Source organism: Myotis myotis, unplaced genomic scaffold (genome assembly GCF_014108235.1).
Source record: "Myotis myotis isolate mMyoMyo1 unplaced genomic scaffold, mMyoMyo1.p scaffold_m19_p_21, whole genome shotgun sequence".
Taxonomy (NCBI): Eukaryota; Metazoa; Chordata; class Mammalia; order Chiroptera; family Vespertilionidae; genus Myotis; species Myotis myotis.
Genome location: NW_023416326.1, coordinates 9,606,858 through 9,628,861, shown reverse-complemented (window position 1 = coordinate 9,628,861; position 22,004 = coordinate 9,606,858). Strand labels below are relative to the sequence as shown.

The window sequence follows — 22,004 nt, the reverse complement described above, 5'->3', positions numbered from 1 at the left end:
GGCCAGCTCCCATCACTTAGAAAATCCAAAGAGCTCTGTGTCAGAAACGGGGATGAGGATCACAGATGGATTTATTATTATAGATCACAATGTCACAAGAGGCCAAAAAGGAGCCTTCGAACAAAATAGAACAAAGAAAACAGTAAGCTCCAAATGTTGATCAAGACAGCTCAGCACATCACATGCACTCTACTACTCAATCCTGGATCACTAGGAATTTCATCAAACCGATTTTATGGAGGAACAAACTGAGGTTCACATATATTTGTGCATTTGCCATAACCACTCAGCCAGTGAGGGAAAGCAGTGGGACCAAACTAGGGTTGTCGAATCCCCAAGTCTACACGTTTACAATGTGCCTAAGTATTAATTCCAAATGGATTTCACTCTTCTTAAATTCTTGCGGAATCACCAGACTGCTTTCCATAGTGGTTGTACCAGTCCACCATACAACCCAGGAACCCCTCTCCTGGGTATAGACCCAAAAAACTCGAAATCATGTATTTGCAAAGATATATGCACCCCTATGTTCACTGCAGAATTATTCTCGATGGCCAAGACATGGAAACAACCAAAGTGCCCCTCGATAGAAGACTGGGTAAAGAAGATGTGGTGCATATACAGAATGGAATACTCCTCAGCCACGAGAAAGGATGAAATAGCGCCACTGGCAACAACATGGATGGGCCTCAAGAACATTATGCGAAGTGAAATTAAGTCGGACAGAAAAAGTTAAGAAACATATGATTTCACCCATATGTGGGATATAAAACTGAAACTCATGAACACAAGCAGCAGAGTGGTGGTTGCCAGCGGGAAGGGGGTGAGGGAGAAGGGTGTCCTAATATAAAGCGTCAGGAGAAGTTCTGACTTTGGGGGGTGGGCACACCGTGCAACATACAGATCTTGTAACATAGAAACCCACACCTGAAACCTGTATGTTCAGGTTGACCAATGTCACCCCAATACATTTAACAGATAAAATAAAAACAACAACAACAAATGAACTTTCCTACTTTTCATGGGTGTTTTAGCTGGCAAGGGAGGTCAAGGAGAGACGAACTTAAAGCAAATTGCAAGACAAACCACTCACAACCTTTTGCCTCCCCCCGTTTTGTAGTTTCTATTAACACGTGCTTGTCAAAGAAACATTCCCGAAGCTTAGTATTTTCATGAAGTTTATAGATTTTAATAATTCTCCTCCATTTGAAGCTGTAAGTGCAAAATTATTTACTGTCACAGAAAACTGGATGAAGTTCACCAACTAAGGTGGCTCTGAGTTGCTGTCCGTCTACAGAGCAGGTGGGAAAAAGACACAGATGATACAAGTATTCCTCTTGGAAAAACAGAAAACTTTCATAAAAAATATGCTTCCCACTCATCAGTATGGAATTTGTCACTAATCATTTTAAACTATGCCCTTTTATGCTTCTTCTGTCTCTCTTAGCTCTCTGAGTAGTTCTTTGATGTAACAAAGACAGTTTCAGACAACATTTCAGTTCATCTGGAAAAAAAAAAAGGTTTAAGTCTGGAGGCAACATGCAGTGTATTTAAAATTTATACACTCGATAATGCCTTTGCTCTGAACTTGAAGATCCTGCAAAACTTGGAAGCCTCCTTGCCTTCCTCCCCTAAGCTTATTTGCTCTACCTTTGCTTATTATCATGCAACGGGGGCTTTAACTGGTGGTTCCATCGTTTAACTACATGCGGAGTCATGGCTGACGCTTTCTGATCAATCCCCAATCCATACAGGTTTGACTGATAAAAGAGCCAATTAGATTTAAGCAAATTAAGGGACATCACCAATGTCAACCACTTATTAAACCGAATGCTGAATTCCATGCATGCAAAACACTAATGCACCGAGAGCCCCCATTAAGAGTTGAAATCCTAACCCCATTAGTAACTTCGGACCTTGACGGGGTAAAGGTCACAGGAAAGTTTCATATTTATGGATTAACATTTGGATTCCGTTTTTATTTTTTTAAAATTCTTTTCCTAGAACTCTTGAACCCGCGCCATAATGCTATTCAAGAGCTCAGTTTTAGTATATTCTTCATTTTTAAGAGGATCTTAGTGCTAACTAGGAACATTATATTATTACAAACAACCTAAAAATATAGCTATTGTAGAAATACCAAAACCTGAATACACAGACCTGGGGAAAGAAAACGTCTCCTCCAGCGTCCCAAAACATATTTCAAATGAATTTTTAAAAATAAACAATGTGTGCTATTTGTGATGTGCCACTCACTATATGTGTGCTGAGCTACTGGTTTCATGATTTCACTTTCCTTCATTCCCATCTTCAAAATAACCCATGATCATCAGACTGTTTAATCATGTTTCTCTCTCTCTCTCTCTCTCTCTCTCTCTCAGGGTGGGCGTGGGGGGTCCAAAGTAAAACAGGAAGATCTGATAGAATCAAATAGACTGTGACATTAGATATTGTTGAACTTTCATTTTTTTTTAAAGCCTGGATTTATTGCGGTATCACTGGTATATAAGAAATAGTACATTAATTATATTTCTTCTCATTAGAAAAATACAGAAAGCTATTATCAAATATGTTTCATAACCAACAACTGGCTAATGATATACAAGCATAAAATGTTTCCTACCATGTCCCTTTCTCTCTCCTTTTCTAAATTTCTATACAAACCAAGGTCTGTTCATCTTGTTTCACCCTATGCTAGTGTTAAGAGAAGTAACCACTATGGGGAAGGCTTCCCAGCATGAGGAGCTAATGCAATTTGAGAGTATTCTTACCTTCCATACCCCTGCCCTCCTGACAGCCTGGTCCCCTAGCATCTGATGGCTAAGCCTTCCTACACTGGATGACAGTGTGCTGAGCTGGCCATGTTTTCCGCAGCTTGATAAATATAAGGTCGCTCAGGGAGACCATGAGGCCTGGGCAGGCCTGACCAATGACACTCTTCCATCTAAATCTGGTAATTAAGCTCTCGCAACTAATTCATTTATTCATTCTCTCACCAACTGTTCGTCATACACCTACCATGTGTCAGGGTTGGTCTAGGTGCTGAAGATAAACATGCAGATAAGAAATGGCCCCTGTTGTGTAGGATCCTGTGATCTGTGACTGGCCAGACAGGTACCTCAATAACATGTGATTCGACCACGGGGCACAGACTGGCCCCATCCCTGCCTCGCTTAGTGAAAGATGACTTTCGGATGGACCCATTTCTAAGTTGACACCTAAACAAGTGAGTAGGATCTGGCCAGATCCAGGGAGTAAAGGAGGTTTTCCGGGCTATGTTTGATAGCAACCCTTTGATTAAAAAAAAAAAAATCAGCATTTTTGTTTTACCCACACCTTCTATTATGTTTTAAACTACACGGAGAAGATAGCATGGCTAAGAGTATAATCATTACAAATCATGCATAATCCAACATAGCAAGACGGTAGGAACTCAACATCACCATAAAAGAGATCTAATACTGAAACCAAGTAAATGGCAATAATGATAACAACCCGAATGTAATGAAAAGTAAATAGCATATAGAGCCTTCTCTGCCCATAAGTTGGTTCGCTTCTGTACATTTCGGTTCATTTGTTATTCATTTCGGTTTGAAACACAGTTCACTGGACAAAGGCATGGAAGATTTCTTTAATAACTCTCAGTACTAATTTAATTCTACTTACACACACATATTCTCGTGAATGCCACATGCTTTTCAGCATGATTTTATGTGTAAATCAGGATAATATGTTTTCAGGTCATTAAGTAAAAGGAAGCATGAACTAAAACCTATTTAATCAATGAGGTATCACCTTTAAACTGCCACAAGGTCATAAAAAAGATAATTTCAAAGCTATAAGTTCCCTAATTGTAATCAACAACAATCTAATAAAGGGGAAAGAAAAGTACGGGCCTAATGGCTGCCATAAACTTGAGGGAATCCCTGTCTGTCTTTGAAGATATTTCGCGTCCTCTTCTGCTGAAGGCCATCTCTCAAATCCTGGATTTCTGAGACAAAGTGAATGACCGCATCGTGCCCAGGGAGTGCGGATCTATAGTACATGGACCTACAGTGATAATGATGGAGGCAGGCATTCACAGGACAGGGGCGAAGCCAAGCCGGGAAGTTCAGTTCTATTCCACCATAAACAGTATTTTAGTTTCGTCCTGACCACAGAATATTAGCCCCTTTACTTAACCCAGACAGATATATTCACACCATGTGCACTGAGTCAGCAATAGAAGCTTGTTATGTCTAACTGAATTCTGTGTGTATTTATGAGCATGTGTGTACGTGTGTGCGTGCGCGCGCGTGTGTGTGTGTTTGTGTATGTATACAGGGTATCCCAAGAAAATGTACACACACTTTTAACTCATTATTAATTCCAATGAGTTAAATATGAAACAAAAGAAACAACAATTGAGCTATCATCTTTTAAAGTCGCAATGCATTTTTTTGGGATACCCTATATATACACATATACATGCACATAAATATTACAGGATAGATCAACCAAAAGGACTTATATGCAAGCATAGAGGCCTAACCAATGAACACAGACAATAGGGGGGTGAGGCCATGAGCGGGAGGAATGGGGAGGAATGTGGGGAATAAGGACACATATGTAATAATCAATAAAGAAATTAAAAAATATTATAGGATATTAGACCACACATTCTCAAACACATAAACAATTGATAAAATTAGCCCTATTTTGTGTATGCAATATAAACTGATGTAAATTACAAACTAAGTCTGTGTAAATGTCATAAAATGAAGATATGACATTAAATATTCCATATATCCTGTTAAGAGGATATTACTATGTAACTTAAAAATCTCTCTTAAAGCACTAACTACTCTTTAATTCCTCACTGTGAATAGAAGATATCACACACTGAGGTATAGAGTCATCACAGTTTTCTATCCTTCTCAGCACGTTGGGTTAGAGTTTAAAGAGGAAGCTATAAATACCCCAGGTTTCTTTCTTTGGTCTCACTTCTTCAAGAAGCACCTATCGAACTCCAATTTCCATTTTTATTATGGGTTCATGAAACATGAGGCTGCCTGAGTCGATCACCCCCCAAAGTCTCTTTCAAGCATTCTTTTCTTAAACAACAGGGCTTCTGCCATTTAGAGTTCCAAGTACTTCAGGAAACCTTCCTTCATCCATTCCATCATGTCATAAAAGGTGGATAGCAGTGCGCTGTTCTCATGACGCGGCGGGTAATGCATTTTTTCTACAGGGCTTCCACAGAATGGTAGGAATCCCTTATTTTCCTCTGGCGAGGAGGCCTTCCTAGCTTTTGTACTCATTGTGAGGGATGGTCCCACCCCTATACATTCCCATTAACAGGACAATGACATTGCCCCTCAGTCCAGAACACAGTGGTTCCCAGACCTGGGTTATGAGACAGACAGTGGTGTCTTGAGGCCCTTGTCCTTTAATGTTTTCAGAAACATACATTCCTGAACACACAGCTCAGATCATTCTCTTTCTATTCTGAGACACACTTTCTATTCAAAGGCTATTCCTGTCAATTGTAAGAACGAGTTTTCTTCTGAGTATAGAGCCCCCAAAATAATTAAAATAGCCCGGCCAAGGTGGCTTAGTAGTTCAGCTGATATCAACCTATGAACCAGAAGGTCACGGTTCAATTCCAGGTGAAGGCACATGCCCTTGTTGTGGGCTCAATGCCCAGTGGCAGCAGGAGGGTTGTGTGCAGGAGGAAGCCAATCAATGATTCTCTCTTATCATTGATGTTTCTATCTCTCTCTCCCTCTCCCTTACTCTCTGAAATCAATAAAAAAATATTTAAAAACAATTAATTAAAACAGGGTAGAATCTACTGCACATCAAAACAATTCTGAATAAGTTAGGTCCTTTTTCTTTAAAAAAAAAACAGATGGTGTCACATTTCACACATGAAAGTGATAATACTGAACTCTCATCATTAAGACATGACATTTAAAGGTGTTTTCCCAGTGATGCGAGTAGAGTTTTCCTATCCTAGTACCTACACACTGTCCCATTTTTGCCAAATAGAAAAGCTTTAGATATACATCTAAATTAGTTCTTCAAAAAACCGGGGACAAGAACTACTTGTGTTAGAAATTTAAAGCTCAAATGAAAAATATGAATTTTGAATAGAAATAGTCTCAAACCCCCCCAAAATTTTCCCAATCTTTTAAACATGTATAGAGCAAGAGATATGTGTGTGTGGGGGGGGGATGTGAACCTACACATACACACATACACACACACACGGTGTGAGATGAAAGCAGTTTCAACAAAACAATAAAATAATATCAATATCAGGGTCTCAATAAAACAAAACAAGCACCAATAAACCAATCAGTAATACCAGTGAGCCCCTAGTTCTAAAAGAAACCGAAATCTCACAGTAGAGATTTATACAAGGTGATCAGTGGAGACGTACACACGTCCTGACAGTCAAGGCTGTTCACGGACTTACCCCCCGGGGGCATCACAACCGCTGCAGGCTCACTTGTCAGGCTGCCCCTGGTGTTTGAGGCATTCACTTCCACCGTATAATTAGTAAAAGGAACCAGCCCGTCGACGGGCACCCATATGTTGGTCTCTTCACCATGGTGCACGAGGCGTGTGCCATTCAGAAGAGTGTAGTTATTAGCTGCTGAATAAAAAGGAAACGTATTAAAGTGAGTACGTACCTAAGGATTCTCTCCTGCTATTATTTAAGTATTTCTGGGGTTCCTAAATATCCAATACTAAACGGAACTATACTGTCACCACCGTAAGAGGCATCCCACGTGCCTTTATTCACTTTCCTGTTATGAAAAAAAAAAATGTTACCTGAGATAACATTATTTTTTCTAATTCACTCATCACAGGGATTAAAGTCTCTGGACTGACACTCTAAGATAGCAGAAAGCCACATCACAATGATCATGCATAACAGTAAATACCCTGTGCTGACATGTAAACTGACCAATTGATGAATCATTTACACTTGTTTCAGGGTTTCTCAAATACTTGAATTTTCTGTGATGCACAGACTGGGAGGAAATCACTCGTTTTCTCCCAAATAGAAGAGTTCTGGATATGAATAGCGCAGTCAAATATATGTAAGAAATGGTATTTATCAACAACGGGTGTAATTTCTGCTCATTTTGCTTGACAGACTGGTCAACGGCTTTCCATCCAATGCCTGTTTACATCACAACCGGTCAGAACATCCTGAGAAGCAGCTGGGGAAGGGAAGTCATCTGTGTCCATTTTAATCTGGGGATCCATTTCTCAGCTCCCTGAGAAAGCGGGGCTGCCTGGCTGCATCGAATGCGTCCTGATGCGTCCTCCCCGGGTCCCACCACCACCCTTCCTTCCGAGCCTTTGGCAGACCCATCCTCAAATCTCAGCGTGTCTGGGATGTAGGGCTGTCCTGCTGTCTGACACAGTGTTTCATCTCCTCGCCTATGCAGCCGGGTGATGCTCAAGGTTAAAGGAGTGAGAACTCAGACCTAAAACTGCACTATAACATTTATTTCACTTTCAATGCTGCGTACTTTCCTGAGAAGTTCACTAGAGGCCAATTTTTCTAGAGATTGCTTAATTTCAGTAAAATTTAGTTATAATTACTCTTAAACACACAACACACACAACAAATAACCATTAAGAACAGTAATATTTACTTCAAAGAACCTTCTTCCATTGCCCAATTGCTTATTATATTTACCTTCAATATTCCCCAAAGAGAATATACGGTACCGATGGGCTAAAACATGGAAATAATTCCTATTCATTTTTTGTGAAACAGGATGAAGACATATTCACAGCTTGGCAATGCTTTTAATTTCCTAATATGGAAATAGACAACTCCCAGGTACATATGCACAACATACATTAGCAGGAAGTCCTGAAACCTGCCAGGCAGCCTTTGATAACATCAGGACGCTCTAAAAAGACACTTCCAAATCGTGCTATATTATTAGCCCCCATAGGTTTCTCACAACTAGTCCACTTGCTTTGGCCAAAGATGACTGAGCTCCAAATGCATGCAGGGAAGGGACTCTACTAGGTGATTATAACAATACCAGAGGCCCAGTGCACAAAACTCGTGCACTGGGGGAGGGGAGTGTGTCCCTCAGCCAGGCCTGCACCCTACTGCTGGCAGTGGGACATCCCTCTCGCAATCTGGGATGCTGCATGCACCAGTAACCATACTTTTCATACAGGTGAAAGAAATCTTGCTGCTATAAGGGCAGCTACATTATTTTGCCCTGATTATAAAAAGTAGTTCATAACATGATCCTTCTGAGGCAGTAGTACCATTTTCCCCATCTTATGGGTGGAAAAACTGAAGCAGAGAGAAGTTAAATAATTGGATTTGTCACACAGTTATAAGTGTCAGAATCAGGGCTGACCACAAAATGTGCAAGCCAGAGTCCATGCATGTCATCGCTGCATCATCCTGTATTTTTGGTGTTAGAGTAGCCTTGACAGGTTTTATTTTTTAAATCTAAGAGACTGTTCCCAATATATAGGGTATGGTCCCTAGGACTGGCCAGTGATCAGGGCCGATCTGTCGGGTGACTGGTGGGTGGGGCGATTGGTGGCCCCCCCTGGCCAGCCCCACCCACTCACCAGTCGGCCCCGCCCCCCAACTGCCCCGCTGCTGCTGCCAGTCGCCTCCCTCTGGGGTGGAAGGCAGATGCTCAATGCAGTAAACTGCCCCCTGGTGGTCAGTGCGCATCATAGCAACCGGTTGTTCTGCTATTCGGTTTATTTGTATATTAGGGTTTTAATATATAGGCCTAGAGGCCTGGTGCACGAATTCATGCACTGGTGGGGTTCAGCTGGCCTGCCCCATGGGACCATCGGGGGCAGAGGCGGCTAGGGCGAGAAGCCGTGTTCGTTCCAGTCGTTCTGCCATTTGGTCAATTTGCATATTACCCTTTTATTATATTGGATGCTCAAAATGCATCAGACAGTTCCGGCATTCCAGAGACCTGGATAAGATTAAATGTGCATCACTTCTAAGCACTGTCTAAGAAAATGACTTAGACAATGAGCCACATCCAAAGGCCGCCTTAAGTTCCCATAGTGTCTAGTTCTGTGGAAGCCTTTTCTGTTACAGCCCAAACTACTGCTGTTGTCACATGCCTGGTTACAAAATATCAAAAAGGCCAGCTTATCCCATAAGACCCAGGCAGAAGTCCGATTGCCTCTGAAGGGTAGAACTGCGTACATCTTTCAAAGGATTGAAAATTTCAAACCAATAATGAAAATTCTGAAATTAAGCCAAGATAATACAATTTTACAAATTTTGAGCTAGGTGCAAATGAAAAATTAATGCATAAATATATTAAATATGAATAAATATAATAAATAAATATATTTCACCCCCCCCTTGCATTTTGTTGATTTTTGAAGCGGATTTCTAGCTGTAAAACAAACACTATTACTAGCTTTGGAAATGGCAGAGCAAGGGAAAATATATTAAGTACCACTTTATTCTAAGTTTCCCAGATAACATTAATATGTGGTAATTATACAATTAGTTGTAACATTAAGTTCTAGTAATAGAACAATGATTACTCAGTAATTATAAGAAGTATGTAATTACTCAATAATTATGAGAAGTATGCAATTACATAAACCATTTTGTTCAGCTCAAAAAAGAACTTGTACATATCCGGGAGCCACACAGCTGAGCGAGTGCCACATGCAGCTCAATTCACAGACCTGGAGCCACTGACCGGATTTCAACTGTCCAGGAAGCTCACACGGCCAGATTTAAAACCAAAACCGAGTATTATGCCAAGTGAAACAGGCCAAACAGAGAAAGACAAGCATCACATGATCTCACTCATATGTGGAATCTAATGAACAAAGTAAACTAACCAACCAGAGACATGAAGCATGTAACAGACTGAAGTATTTCAGAGGGAAGGGGGCGCAGGGAGAGATCAACCAAAGAACTTGGATGCATAGATGCATTGTCCACGGACACAGACAATAGGGCAGTGAGGGCCTGGAGCGGGGGAGCGAGTGGCGTGGAGGGGGCTAACGGGGGTGCGGGAGGGACGTCTGTAATACTTTCAACAATAAAGATAAATTAACACTATTGAGATGTTTTAAAGTAAACTTATGAATCCCCATTATAGAACCTAGAGACTAAAACAAACAAATCAGGATCCACAATTTTGGCTTTTCTTTCGCTTCATTCTCCCTGCCCTCTCTTTCTTCCTTTGAACTTGACCATTGTGGGCCCCTAGGTATTGGGGAAAATTCTTACAACTGAAGTCCTCTAATCCCCGCTCTATAGAGACTGTGCTTTGTCACTTTTCACTGCAACTACTGTGTCTCCAGTGGCCTGGAAAATGCAGTCCCCTTGGTTCAGCCTCAAGAATCAGGCTGGAAACGCTGAAGCGATAAGCATTTCCTATCGCAGGTGAGCCTTCCTGTCTGGTGGGCCTCGGCGCGGGCCCTATTTGTGAGTATAAGTGGATGGTGCAGGCCTGTTTAAGCTTGTGTGTTCTTGGTCCACAGTTCTCCATCACCCTGCCCCCAGGAGCTGGGCATCTTAGATGGAGTTCCTCTCTTCCAACCCTTTTAGAAAATACAGTTTTTATTGATTTCAGAGAGGAAGAGAGAGGGAGAGAGAGATAGAAACATTGGTGACAGAGGATCATTGATTGGCTGCCTCCTGCACGCCCCCTACTGGGGATTGAGCCTGCAATCTGGACATATGCCTCAATGGGAATTGAACTGTGACCTCCCGTTCATGGGTTGATGCTCAACCATTGAGCCATGCCACACCGGGCAAGCTCATTTAAAATTTTTAAATAAACTAGAAAGTGTTTCAGGGTATTCCACATTCTAAAGAATTTTCTAAAAGGTTAATTCATGCATTCCTACTTTTCTATTTTATAGTGAATGAACAAGTGTTTAATGAAGAAACAACCAAAATAAACCTTCTGTCCTGTGGATTTCACTCACAAGAACCCTTTTCCCTTTAGCTTCAAACAGGAAGCCATACTAAAATGTTAACATCAATGCCCACTTTGAAGACTGAAAACCTTACTGTTAGCATTCTCAATGATTGAACATTAGGACATACACTATTATTTTTCAGGCAAAAATCAGCATAAGTAGATATTTTCCCATGTATGAGTCAGGGATGCGTAAATGATGTGTATCCCGGGAATATAATCTTGTTGGGTCCTCTAGACTGAAATACATAAGTGGGTTTGCTTTCCCATTCTTGTTCTAATCATTGTCACAAGAATTTTAATGCACCATATATTCCGTAATTTTTTCCCTCCGTGCTGCACTGCTCTGACCTTTTCAATATTCTGTAATTTGACTGGCTGGCCATTTCCGTTCTCTATCTTTTTACAGCCTTATTAACTCGTGGGAAAGAGGTGTCATGAACAACCAATCAGAATAGGTAATACTGCAAAGGTCAGCACAGTCTTGTACAGTATCATCAGCCACGGAAGGCTGTACGCCAGGCATTAACATCCTGATATCTTATTCATGTGACAAAGATTGTAACAAGAACAGAAAATGGCACAACACGAACCCGTTCTCCTGACAAAGACGGTAATGAGAAATGACAGCGAACAAACCAAACTGATTCTTGTTACCGTGTGAAGATTTTCCATGTCAGACCTGGTCCTGCTTTAAGTTAGCCTTTTTCTGAATCCAATTACACCTGCAGGTAGAAAAGGCATTGACTAATTCCCCCACTTCTTGCCGTACAAAGAAGAAGCTGGGTTTTCCCTGCGCTGAGGTCTCAATTTTCACGGTGTTCAGCTCTACCTCCCTATCCCAAAGTCCTGCCAATACTGAAATCAAAAGACATCAAATGGCAACAGAGGCCTTTCATGTTGAGCTAAGAATTCTAGATCCTCTTAGATAGCACATTAATATTTAAGTTACTTTTATTTATTCTTTCTAAGGATATCATTTCAAATTACATTACCCAACAGGCAAGCGTGTCCTCCAAACTCCATTATTCTCACAGATCTCACTTTGGGAGAGATGTGGAAGGTGTCGGGTGTTTGCTTAAGTTAATACACAGTTAAAGGGACCTATTGCTGGCCTTCAATTTTTGCCAACGTAGAAAATATTTACAGACAGATACCTGCGTAGCTGTCATCCCCACAGCGCCTTCTGAAAGAGAAAGAAGTAACCTGTGATCCACTTAGGGCAATGGAAGGACAGTGCTCTATTAAGGCATCGTATTTCTCACCATTATGGCAATTACTCTAATGTGGTTGTTAATTAGTTGTCATCTAGTAAAAGCTGCAGTTTTTTGATTCCTCTTTAAAGTGGTCATCCTGCTGGAATGACAACTGCAGTTCAGGGGATACTAGTAAATACTTGGAATATTTCATCGCCTCAACAAGAGAGGCTTCAGAAACGCTGCTCCTCTAGGCAGGAGCAGGGTCAGCTATCAGCTCTGGGGGTCTTACGTATGGCTTTGTTCTGACTTTGTAACGTGTGAGCCACAGCATCCCGCGCGTGGCACAATCACTCTTTTTTAAAAAAATTTAAGGATCGTTTTTACAAGTCCTTTAGAGCACGTTTCTTTTCACCAACTTTGTTCCATGCACCACGGCCAGTTTGATTTTCCTAAATAAATCTCATTTTATTAACATCAGAAAAATAATTACATGGACACAGTGTACACAGAGTGAGTTCAGAGATTTATTATGCAGGGGTAAATTAGGGGAGTATCGTCCATTTTCATCAAGTATGCTATATGATGACAAGTCAGATTTGCTTTGACTTTTACTTATGTTTCCCCCCATTTCGACAAAGTGTTATTTTTCCAAATGAACAAACGACTGCCCTTACCTCAATCAGTTAAGAGCTTTTTGGGTAAATATGTCCCCAGGGTACGTGGGCTCTAGCTTCCAAACTGCACATTGGACATGAACATGACTAACAGAAGATGCTGTTTCCTGTGAGCTGTGGCTAAGTCTTGCTGAACCTACTGAATGTGCTGAGCCCTTGGCATTGCTGTGATCAAACGCATAACTCAATAACCACAAGAGACCTCAGAGCAGAGTCACCTGTTAGTATGAAATGTGCATCATTTTCACTTGACTTTCTAAAAACAGGTCCTCCATTAAAGGAGAACAGCCATGTGGGGACCCAGTATTTGGGTGACAATTACCCCATGTTTTGCTGGTGACCCTACCAGTGATCTTATACTAGTTATCTAGTCCTGTGTATTGGTACTAACACCAACTTAGCAGCTCAAAACAACATGCATTTCTTATCTCATAGTTCCTGTGAGACAGGAGTCCGAGCCTGGCTGAATTGCTCAGGGTCCCCAAGGGCGGAAACCAAGTGTGGCCTGGGACTGGGGTCAACTGGGGACAGGTCCCCGGCAGCTCACATAGTCCTTGGCTGCATTCAGTCCCAAGACACCACTTATAAATGGAGAAATGGCTGAAATAATCTTCACCGTTTGTTAACATGGGTTATTTACAGGTAGTGGGGTTTTAGTAAATATTATTTTTCTATAGGACGTGAATTTTTAAATTAGTATGCACAATTTTTTAAAAATCAAAAGAATCTTGAGAAGGTTGAGATATCCAAAGAAAATACGTACATTGTATTGAAATTTATGAATAAATTATAGTAAAAAAACAGGAATCCACTAAATACAGCCGACAGGCCCAATCTGGCCAGGTGCCTGTCCTTGTAAATAAAGTTTTATTAGAACAGACACTTACACTTTCAGGTTTTGTCATGCTACCTGGTACAACTGAGAAGTTATGGCAGAGGCCATATTGGCTGCCAAGTCTAAAATGCTTACGCTGTGGCTTTACAGAAAAAGTTTGCCAGCCTTTGAATTAAACGATTACACTGACTGCCTCTTAAAAATATTCTGCCTTCCTCAATAAAGACAGCCATTTCCAATTTCTGGATTGATTTTCTTGAGTAAACTCTTTTTAAAGAGTGGGACAGGGGCCGAAACCGGTTTGGCTCAGTGGATAGAGCGTCGGCTTGCGGACTGAGAGGTTCCAGGTTCGATTCCGGGACCTGGGTTGCGGGCACATCCCCAGTAGGAGATGTGCAGGAGGCAGCTGATCGATATTTCTCTCTCATCGATGTTTCTAACTCTCTATCTCTCTCCCTTCCTCTCTGTAAAAGATCAATAAAATATATATATATAAAAAAGAGTGGGACGGTATGTGGAAAGAACACTTTATTGATATGACCCTACCCTACCTCGCTGCCCTGTATTGTCATGAATGCTTGGAATGTCTCTCATTATTCAGGGGTTATAAATGCAAATTACTGAAAAGGAAAGAAACAGGAAGAAAACAGGCTATAGGTAGTCCCTTATTCCACAAGCCCAGGAAGTCTGCAAATGGAAGTCCATGCAGTTAGCTGCTGTCCTCTAGGCTTAGTAAAATAAACAAACAAACCAAGAAATGAAGGACTCTTTGGGTGAAAGAAGGATGTTTCAACTGTCTCAGCTGCTTCTGAAAGACTTTTTCAGACTTCCAGAGGTGATCTGCCAAAAACACAACCAACGCCCTTACTCCAGACCTTGGTGAAAATAAGCCAATGGCGAAAATATTGGCAGACAGAAGCAAACACCTCAGAATCTACTGCCTTAGGATCAATTTTAAGAAACAGAATCCATTTTAATATTGCCTCAGAATCTATTTGAAGAAAATAACCAGATAAGTATACCAAATCCTGTCTATTCTGAACAGAAGCAACATGAATTACAAGCAAGGTTTAATTGTGCCTATGGAAAAATTGAGAACCGAGAACAGGTGGCTAGAGCCAGAGGCAAGAGAATGATAATGCCGTACCAGGAGTCCCCAAATAAGCATTTGGTATATAAAGGATCATAAGATACACATTTGTGTATAAAACAAAGAGGGCTTGATATATAAATGTTGCCCTCTTGAGCAATAACTTCATCAATTTTGTGGTCTAATTTAAACTTGAACTGTTTTCTCCTCCAAATCCCTCAGATGGTACCTTTGCAGCCTGCATAATTTATATATCTAAAAGCCTAAGCAATCATTACAACTGGTCGACTGAACGATTGGTTGACCGGTCACTATGATGTGCAATGACCACCAGGGGGCAGACACTCAATGCAGGAGCTTCCCCCTGGTGGTCAGTGTGCTCCCACAGCCAACCTCCCCAGGCCAGCCAACCTCCCATGGTCCCTCCCCCCGGCCAGCCGGCCCCCACTGGCCCCGATCTCTGGCGAGGCTGAGGGACCCCACCCATGCATGAATTCGTGCGCTGGGCCTCTAGTTATAGAAATAAAAGAGCCAGCTCGAATCCCTTCAAAGGCATTTCATCCACCTTAACTGTTTTCATATAGTTAACCTAGACCAGTCAGTGTGGTTTACTATGAAATAAAAGTGTGAAAACAGAAACATCTCCGCCATGAGAAATAGTCAACCACCTACGTAATGCATCTTAAGTTTCCAGTTTATAGCCTTATAAATTTTTGAAAAGTGTAAGTTATTTAAATTTACTTCATCTTAAGAAAAATACTGAGAAATATGAATTGTTAATTAACAATGTTATGGTTACACATTTTCATCTTTATCTTTTCATTCTTGCTCATTCTTTGGGCTTCCATTGTCAGGATGCCAATGAAGATTATCTGCTTTTCTAAACATATTCATAACTCACAGAGGACAATAAGAATACTCAATTCTTCGGGGCAATGATCAGAGAGAAAACTGGCCGAGAAGCAGACCTGGGGAATCTCTAATCCATAATCAAATATCTAGATTGATTGTGTCACTTACACTTGTATTGATTTCCATTGGAGTGGCTCACTCAAGGGAATAATAAAAATGTGGAATAAAACTGATTTATGAGAACAAAATAAATCCTTTTGTGAGCACTAATGAATTGGTGGTATTTAACCCTTTCAATCACAGAGGGGAAAAACTATTTATTTTTTTAAGAATGCTGAGCTGGCCAAAAGAAGTCATATCAGAAACGCTGATAGCGCTAGGTGCCATTATACTATGTAGTGATGCTGGGAAAGAAACACGGCTCTGAATTTGATGGAAGGCACCGTTTGACATGTGACATACGTCCAGCCGTCCTGGGCCAACTCCCATGTGTCATCAGGCATGATGGACCTGTAGGTCCAGAGTGGTATGGAATCACTCAATAAATGTTTATAGTGCTTATTTACATGATTTATAAGACAGCTGAAAAGCAAGAACTAAATATGGTAGCACATTAACTCCACTTAATTTTTTCCCCTTGATATAGGTGCTTTTTATTCTACTCAAAACTTAGGGTGGAAGAGTTAAATCCAGGGTTCTCTCCAGGACAGGGGCATCCAGGGAAATAGCTTTCAGCATAATTTGTAAGGTAGATACACATATTTGCCATAAAGAAAATGAAAGGACCTAGAAAAAGATGAGATGATTTGTACATAAATCCAAAGCAATTGATCAACTCTACCAATTGAGCCAACCAGCCAATTTAATGAGGAAAAAAAATTAGTTATTTCGGGTTCCTTAAAACTGGTAGGAAAAGCATTCCCAGAAGTTTGGCACTGATTCACTGACTTTCCCACTGGTGCTGGCATCTTATCCACACGTTCGTTCTAGCCTGTGCTGTCCAGTACCATCCCCACTGTCCACTTGTGGCTTTTGAGCACTTGAAAGGGGGCTAGTGTAACTAAGGCACCAACTTCTAATTTTATTTAATTTTACTTAAAATCTGATCACTGATTTTAGTTACTGGAAAACTTTTAAATACGTTGTATGTGAATCTACTGTTTTAATTGAAAACTTTATGAAGTCTAAACATGGATTAAGCCTTTCTGATAAAAATCGTCACTGAATGGAAGTGTTCTGTAAGTGTAAAATGTACACATAGACTCATGAAGAAAAAAGTGTTGGCATCTAGTGTTAATTTAGGATTATGTTTACATGATGAAATGATAGTATTTTGGGTATGCTAGTTTATATAAGCTATAATCCCAAATTAATTTCAACTGTTCCTTTTTACTTTCTAATGTGCATATCAGGGAATTTAAATTTCTGTATACTAAAGGGAATATTAGAAGTTACACTTAAATGCAGGTTCATTTTCATCTTAAATCGGTTAAAGAAAACCATACTGTTTCAAGATGTGGCTACGTTCATTCACACAGAATGAAAGGGATGTTACTTGTAGAAGCACCGATTCTGTTGCATGCACTGCATTTGAGTCACAGTCCTGAGAAAACTCATGGCAGAACCACGTGGGAGGGACCAGCATAAGGAAGAATAAGCTGATTTGTTATCAGCCCTGTCAATTCAGCTTAGACTGGCACAGTGTTTAATGAATGTACAGGAAGGTAACTTTATTTATCCTCCCTGGCATAAAAAGGCTTTTAAAAATATTAATGCATTTTACTATTTACAATGAAACATAATTTAATTCAGTTTGAGGGCACCGTAATTACTACAGCATAATCATTTTTCTAATGTAAGTTTTCCATGTAGGCACACAGAGTAAGGCATTAATAGGAAACCGTACAGATCAAAAAGAGAATAAGAGACTCTCTTATTATAAAGAAATAAATGATTAGGAGAAAGTGAAAGTGAACCACTTTCAATGTAAGGGATTTAAGGAAAAGCAAGATGATAAACAGTAATTACAAGGGGTTGGGCTTCTGAAAGAAGTTGAGGGGCAAGATTTTTTAACACCGCATGTAAATGAAGTCAAGTCTTTTGCTACCAATTTTCCCTAGATGTTGGAGGTTTAAGGTCTGCTGTTTCCTAAAACCTTCTTAAAAGTTTTGCTGCAAGATGACACAAGTTACCAACTGCCTCCTCGTTTTGCTTTCTTTTGGCATCCTTCATTCCTTCTTTGTCTTGATTATAAAAGGAATGCTTGTTTGCGGTAGATTTTAAGACTGTATCAGAGAGGGTAAAGAAAACATCTACAATTATCTGAATTTCAAGATAATCATTATCTTATTAATATTTTGATGTATTTTAGCATGTATCCTTTCATATTTTGACAGTGTCTGTTTTTTTTTAACTGAGTAAAGTAACCCCATGATCATAAGAACTTCATAAGAAGTTAGGAGATATCAGTCATCAGCGGGCTGTTCTTGGTATATATACAGCATGGTAACGTTAGAGTCATCCAACAGTACTTTCCAAGGAGCCAAAACAGTCTGTGACCCTCATCACTCTATCCGGTGACAAAGGCCCATCTTCTGAGACCCCCCACAGGAGAAGCAGAGAATCCCGGGAAATCCCTCACTGTAGGTCTGTCTCAGAGGATGGGCCCAGAGGATAATTTTTTTTTCTATTTCTCTACAGAGTCCACCCTTCCATTTTCGTCTAATATTAACTCATAGCTGACACCTACCCACCTCCTTCTCAAAATCCAGGCATTTGGGGATGATGGTTATACTTTCAATCTAGAAACATCAAAAAAATGACTATTTACTCAGAGAGCACTGAACCCTTGTCATGACAGAGCATACAAAAACCAACGCTTGGCGGGTATGTACATGGTATGCAACTACCGGTATAAAATATGATATATCTGCTCCATGGACTGGCATCCACATGGGACCTTCATCATGCATGTAACTAGAAAACCCCAATCAGCCATGGTGTGGGTTTGAAAATGATATGAGCATATTTAAATACTTTAAATGCGTCCCATTTTGAAACAGGAATTTGATTGAAAAAATAAAAGCTATGCAAAGTCTTCCAAAGCCAAAGGTAAGACTATATTCAACAGTCTCTTTTCATAGAAAGTAGAACGGAGAGATTCCTACACAAAGATGCTCCTGCAGCATCTGAAACATGACCTTTAGCCTCAAGAACTCAGAAACTCAGCGCTCTCAAGGCTCCGTGGGCTCCACGCCCTGACTTTGGTGTGTGGCCTGGGCCAGGGGCAGGATTTGCATTTCATCATCACCTCGCTCCTTCCACGCACACAACAGCTCAGAGTTTGGGCTTGCTCATTATGTCAAGAAAAGAGCCAATTAGAAATGAGACACAAATTCAATAGCTGCTGTGTGAGTGTGGAGAACAGATGAGCTCTTAAGTAAGTTTGATAAATTAATGCCTAACTCCATTCTTGTGGAAGAATATGTCCTAATTACACATTTCTATAGCTTTATTGGCCATGGCATGATATAAAATCAGAAGTGCCAATATTCTCAGTGGGTAAATAGTCTGCAGCCAAATGTTTGCAGTGTCATATATGTTATTACTGCCCATTTGAATTTTCACCCATACAGCAATGGTTTCCAACTCGGTGTAAAATGAGTTCTTTAAATTTCCTGAGTGTTTATATGTACGTGCATTTATACCTCTAGAAACTTCATACAAAAGTAAATTAAAATGTAATTTCTTTTTAGCAGAAAAGAAATCTGCTATTTCCCAAAGAAATAGGAAAAAAGTAATTTTCCTATTTCCCCTCTATGCTTAATGCTTCTTCTCATATGAACACTTGTTCTGAACATAACTTCCCCACCAGCCGTCATTCCTAGTATCTCTTGTGTTGATTTTAAAACATCTGAAACGGTCAGGGAGAGAGGCCCAGGCCTACTGTCTAAAACCAATAGACCTTTCTAACACGACACTCACTGAGTGTCTTCTGTTTCTCTAACAGACCCCACATGGCCAATAGCTGTATAATGTGGGGAACTGCAGATACTGCCTTTACCATGGCCGTGCTTGAGGCGCATTTGTGCATGAAATACTATTATCTGCTTCTTTAGACTTTCACCAAGCGTCAATGTTCATATATAGGGTTTTGATGGAATAAAATGGGATAGGGCTGTACTTCTCTCACCTTTCCTTCTAAAAGTTTGGGAACTTGGGATAAGTGGTCCTCAAAAGAAGAGGACCAATGACAAGCCTAGGTTCTCTGCTTCTGAGGTTGCCAGGCAGACATTCCCCTCCTTCAAAAGGAAAAATGATGAATTAAACGATTCGCAGAAGACTCCACCACAACCGCTCAAGAAAAAAAAATAAATAAATAAAAAAGAGGACGCATTGCCTATTAAGAACAGAACCAGTATATAGAAGAGCCCTGGGCAAACTACGGCCCACGGGCCGGATCCGGCCCGTTTGAAATGAATAAAACTATTGAAAAAAAAGACCGTACCCTTTTATGTAATGATGTTTACTTTGAATTTCTATTAGTTCACACAAACACTCCATCCATGCTTTTGTTCCGGCCCTCCGGTCCAGTTTAAGAACCCATTGTGGCCCTCGAGTCAAAAAGTTTGCCCACCCCTGGTATAGAATCTAAAGAATTTAGTCTAATAGTATGGGGGCTGCCACTTGTGAAGACATCCTATAGGACCTCAGAATGCTTCCTTTTTCTCTTAATAATATTATTTTCTATTTCCCCTCTTGATAATTAGGTGGTTTTACAGCTGTAGCTGAAATTATTTTTGAAACTTTATAAAATGATAAAACCATAAATTCCCATATTATTTTCACCTACCCATTAAAAAATTTACGTTAAAACAGTTTCACATAAGCCGTATCTGTACTACTATACTGTCAGTTATTTTAGTGTTTATTCCTAAATGTACACATTTCAGCTATTTTAAAAAAAGAACACCCGATATGTCTCATAAGAAACATTTATTTATCTGTCCCCTTGAACTGAAAGTGTTAGCTAATTCACAGAGGTGAAGAGAAAACACTGAGGATGCTGCACACGGGTCCCCGGGAGCTGACTGCTCATCTGTGCAAGGTGAGTGACTCACCCTCGAGAGCCATTGGGCAAAGCACTTCTTACAGGTCAGTGAATGGCCCTTGCAGGCCCCACAAAAAACTAATTTGCATCACATGCTCCTCAAAATGAAAAGGATGCTCCCAATCAGGTGGAATCCCACCCAACCAAGTGCTGATGCTGACTTCTACGGCAGACATTAAGCAAAGGCGGAAACTGTAATCCAGGAGGCCCTGGTGTGTGTTGGGCGATCGGTTACTTTTTACCATTCACGTTTGTTTGTGCGGTCATTCTCTCATGATGTTTTCATATTCAAGTTATTCTAATTCATCACCGAGGCCCAGGGTTTCCCAAATCTTCCCCTGATTGGCTCTGTTCACTTCTCTCACCAACATACCTGGTTTTCTCTTGCCCCACGCCCAAGAATGACAGGACTAGGTTTACTGTGTCATCTTCTCTATTTGTTTGAAAATTATATGGGACAGAGATCCTTGAGGTACCAACTTTGGTGTCATTTTATACACCCCAGATTTAGTTTATTAAAAACTAGCTGACAGCGTAATTAATCAGGTTATCATTTTCCACCTGGTGAAATTTCTGTGCTATAGGGAAAATGATAACAAATTCTAGTAACAAAATAGCCACAGATGCTTGTTGAGGTTAGATAAATGATATCAATTATATCACCCATTAAATATCAGCATTTGAAAGTATGGCTTTCTAAAGACGGCGTTCTTTAGAGAGTGAATTCTGTGTCATTTTAAAAAGTAACTCTTTTAAGTGACTTATCAACATATATACTTTACAATTACATAAAATTATATATACTTATGCAATATCAGTGAATAAATTTAACAGAATGTATTCGATCTATATGAAGAACACTAAGATCTTGTGAGAGATAGAAAACATGTGAAGTATAATTGTCTTATTGATTCGAGTGATATTAATTCTACTTAAGTTAACCTATAAATCCAATCCCATCCTTATAAAACTAGCATCAGGACTTCTAGAGGGATGTCTCAGTTTACCAATATTGCCTCAAAGAAAATAAATACAAAAATTAGGTAGAAAAATTCTGTAAATTAAAAATAAAGAGGGGAACTTGATGTTATAGGCATTAAAATACTATGATAATATAAATAAATGCATAGATCTTTCTAGACATAAAGTAAATGTGGAAATCTGCAACTATTTAAAGATGATAACTCAAACCATTGAGAAAAATATGGATTATTTAATAACTGGTTTGAGACAATGAAATACTTTCTTCCAAAAAGAGTATGCTATGTTACATATGATATCTATAT

General features: G+C 40.0%; 1 protein-coding gene across 1 annotated transcript in view; it reads right to left on the bottom strand.

Annotated features, from left to right (window-relative positions):
* Positions 1–22,004, bottom strand: part of USH2A (usherin) — a 396,481-nt gene that overhangs the window by 142,241 nt on the left and 232,236 nt on the right. The window contains exon 37 of the mRNA XM_036354768.1: positions 6,461–6,640. Within this exon, the coding sequence (XP_036210661.1) occupies positions 6,461–6,640 (180 nt within the window). The remainder of the gene's footprint in view (positions 1–6,460; positions 6,641–22,004) is intronic.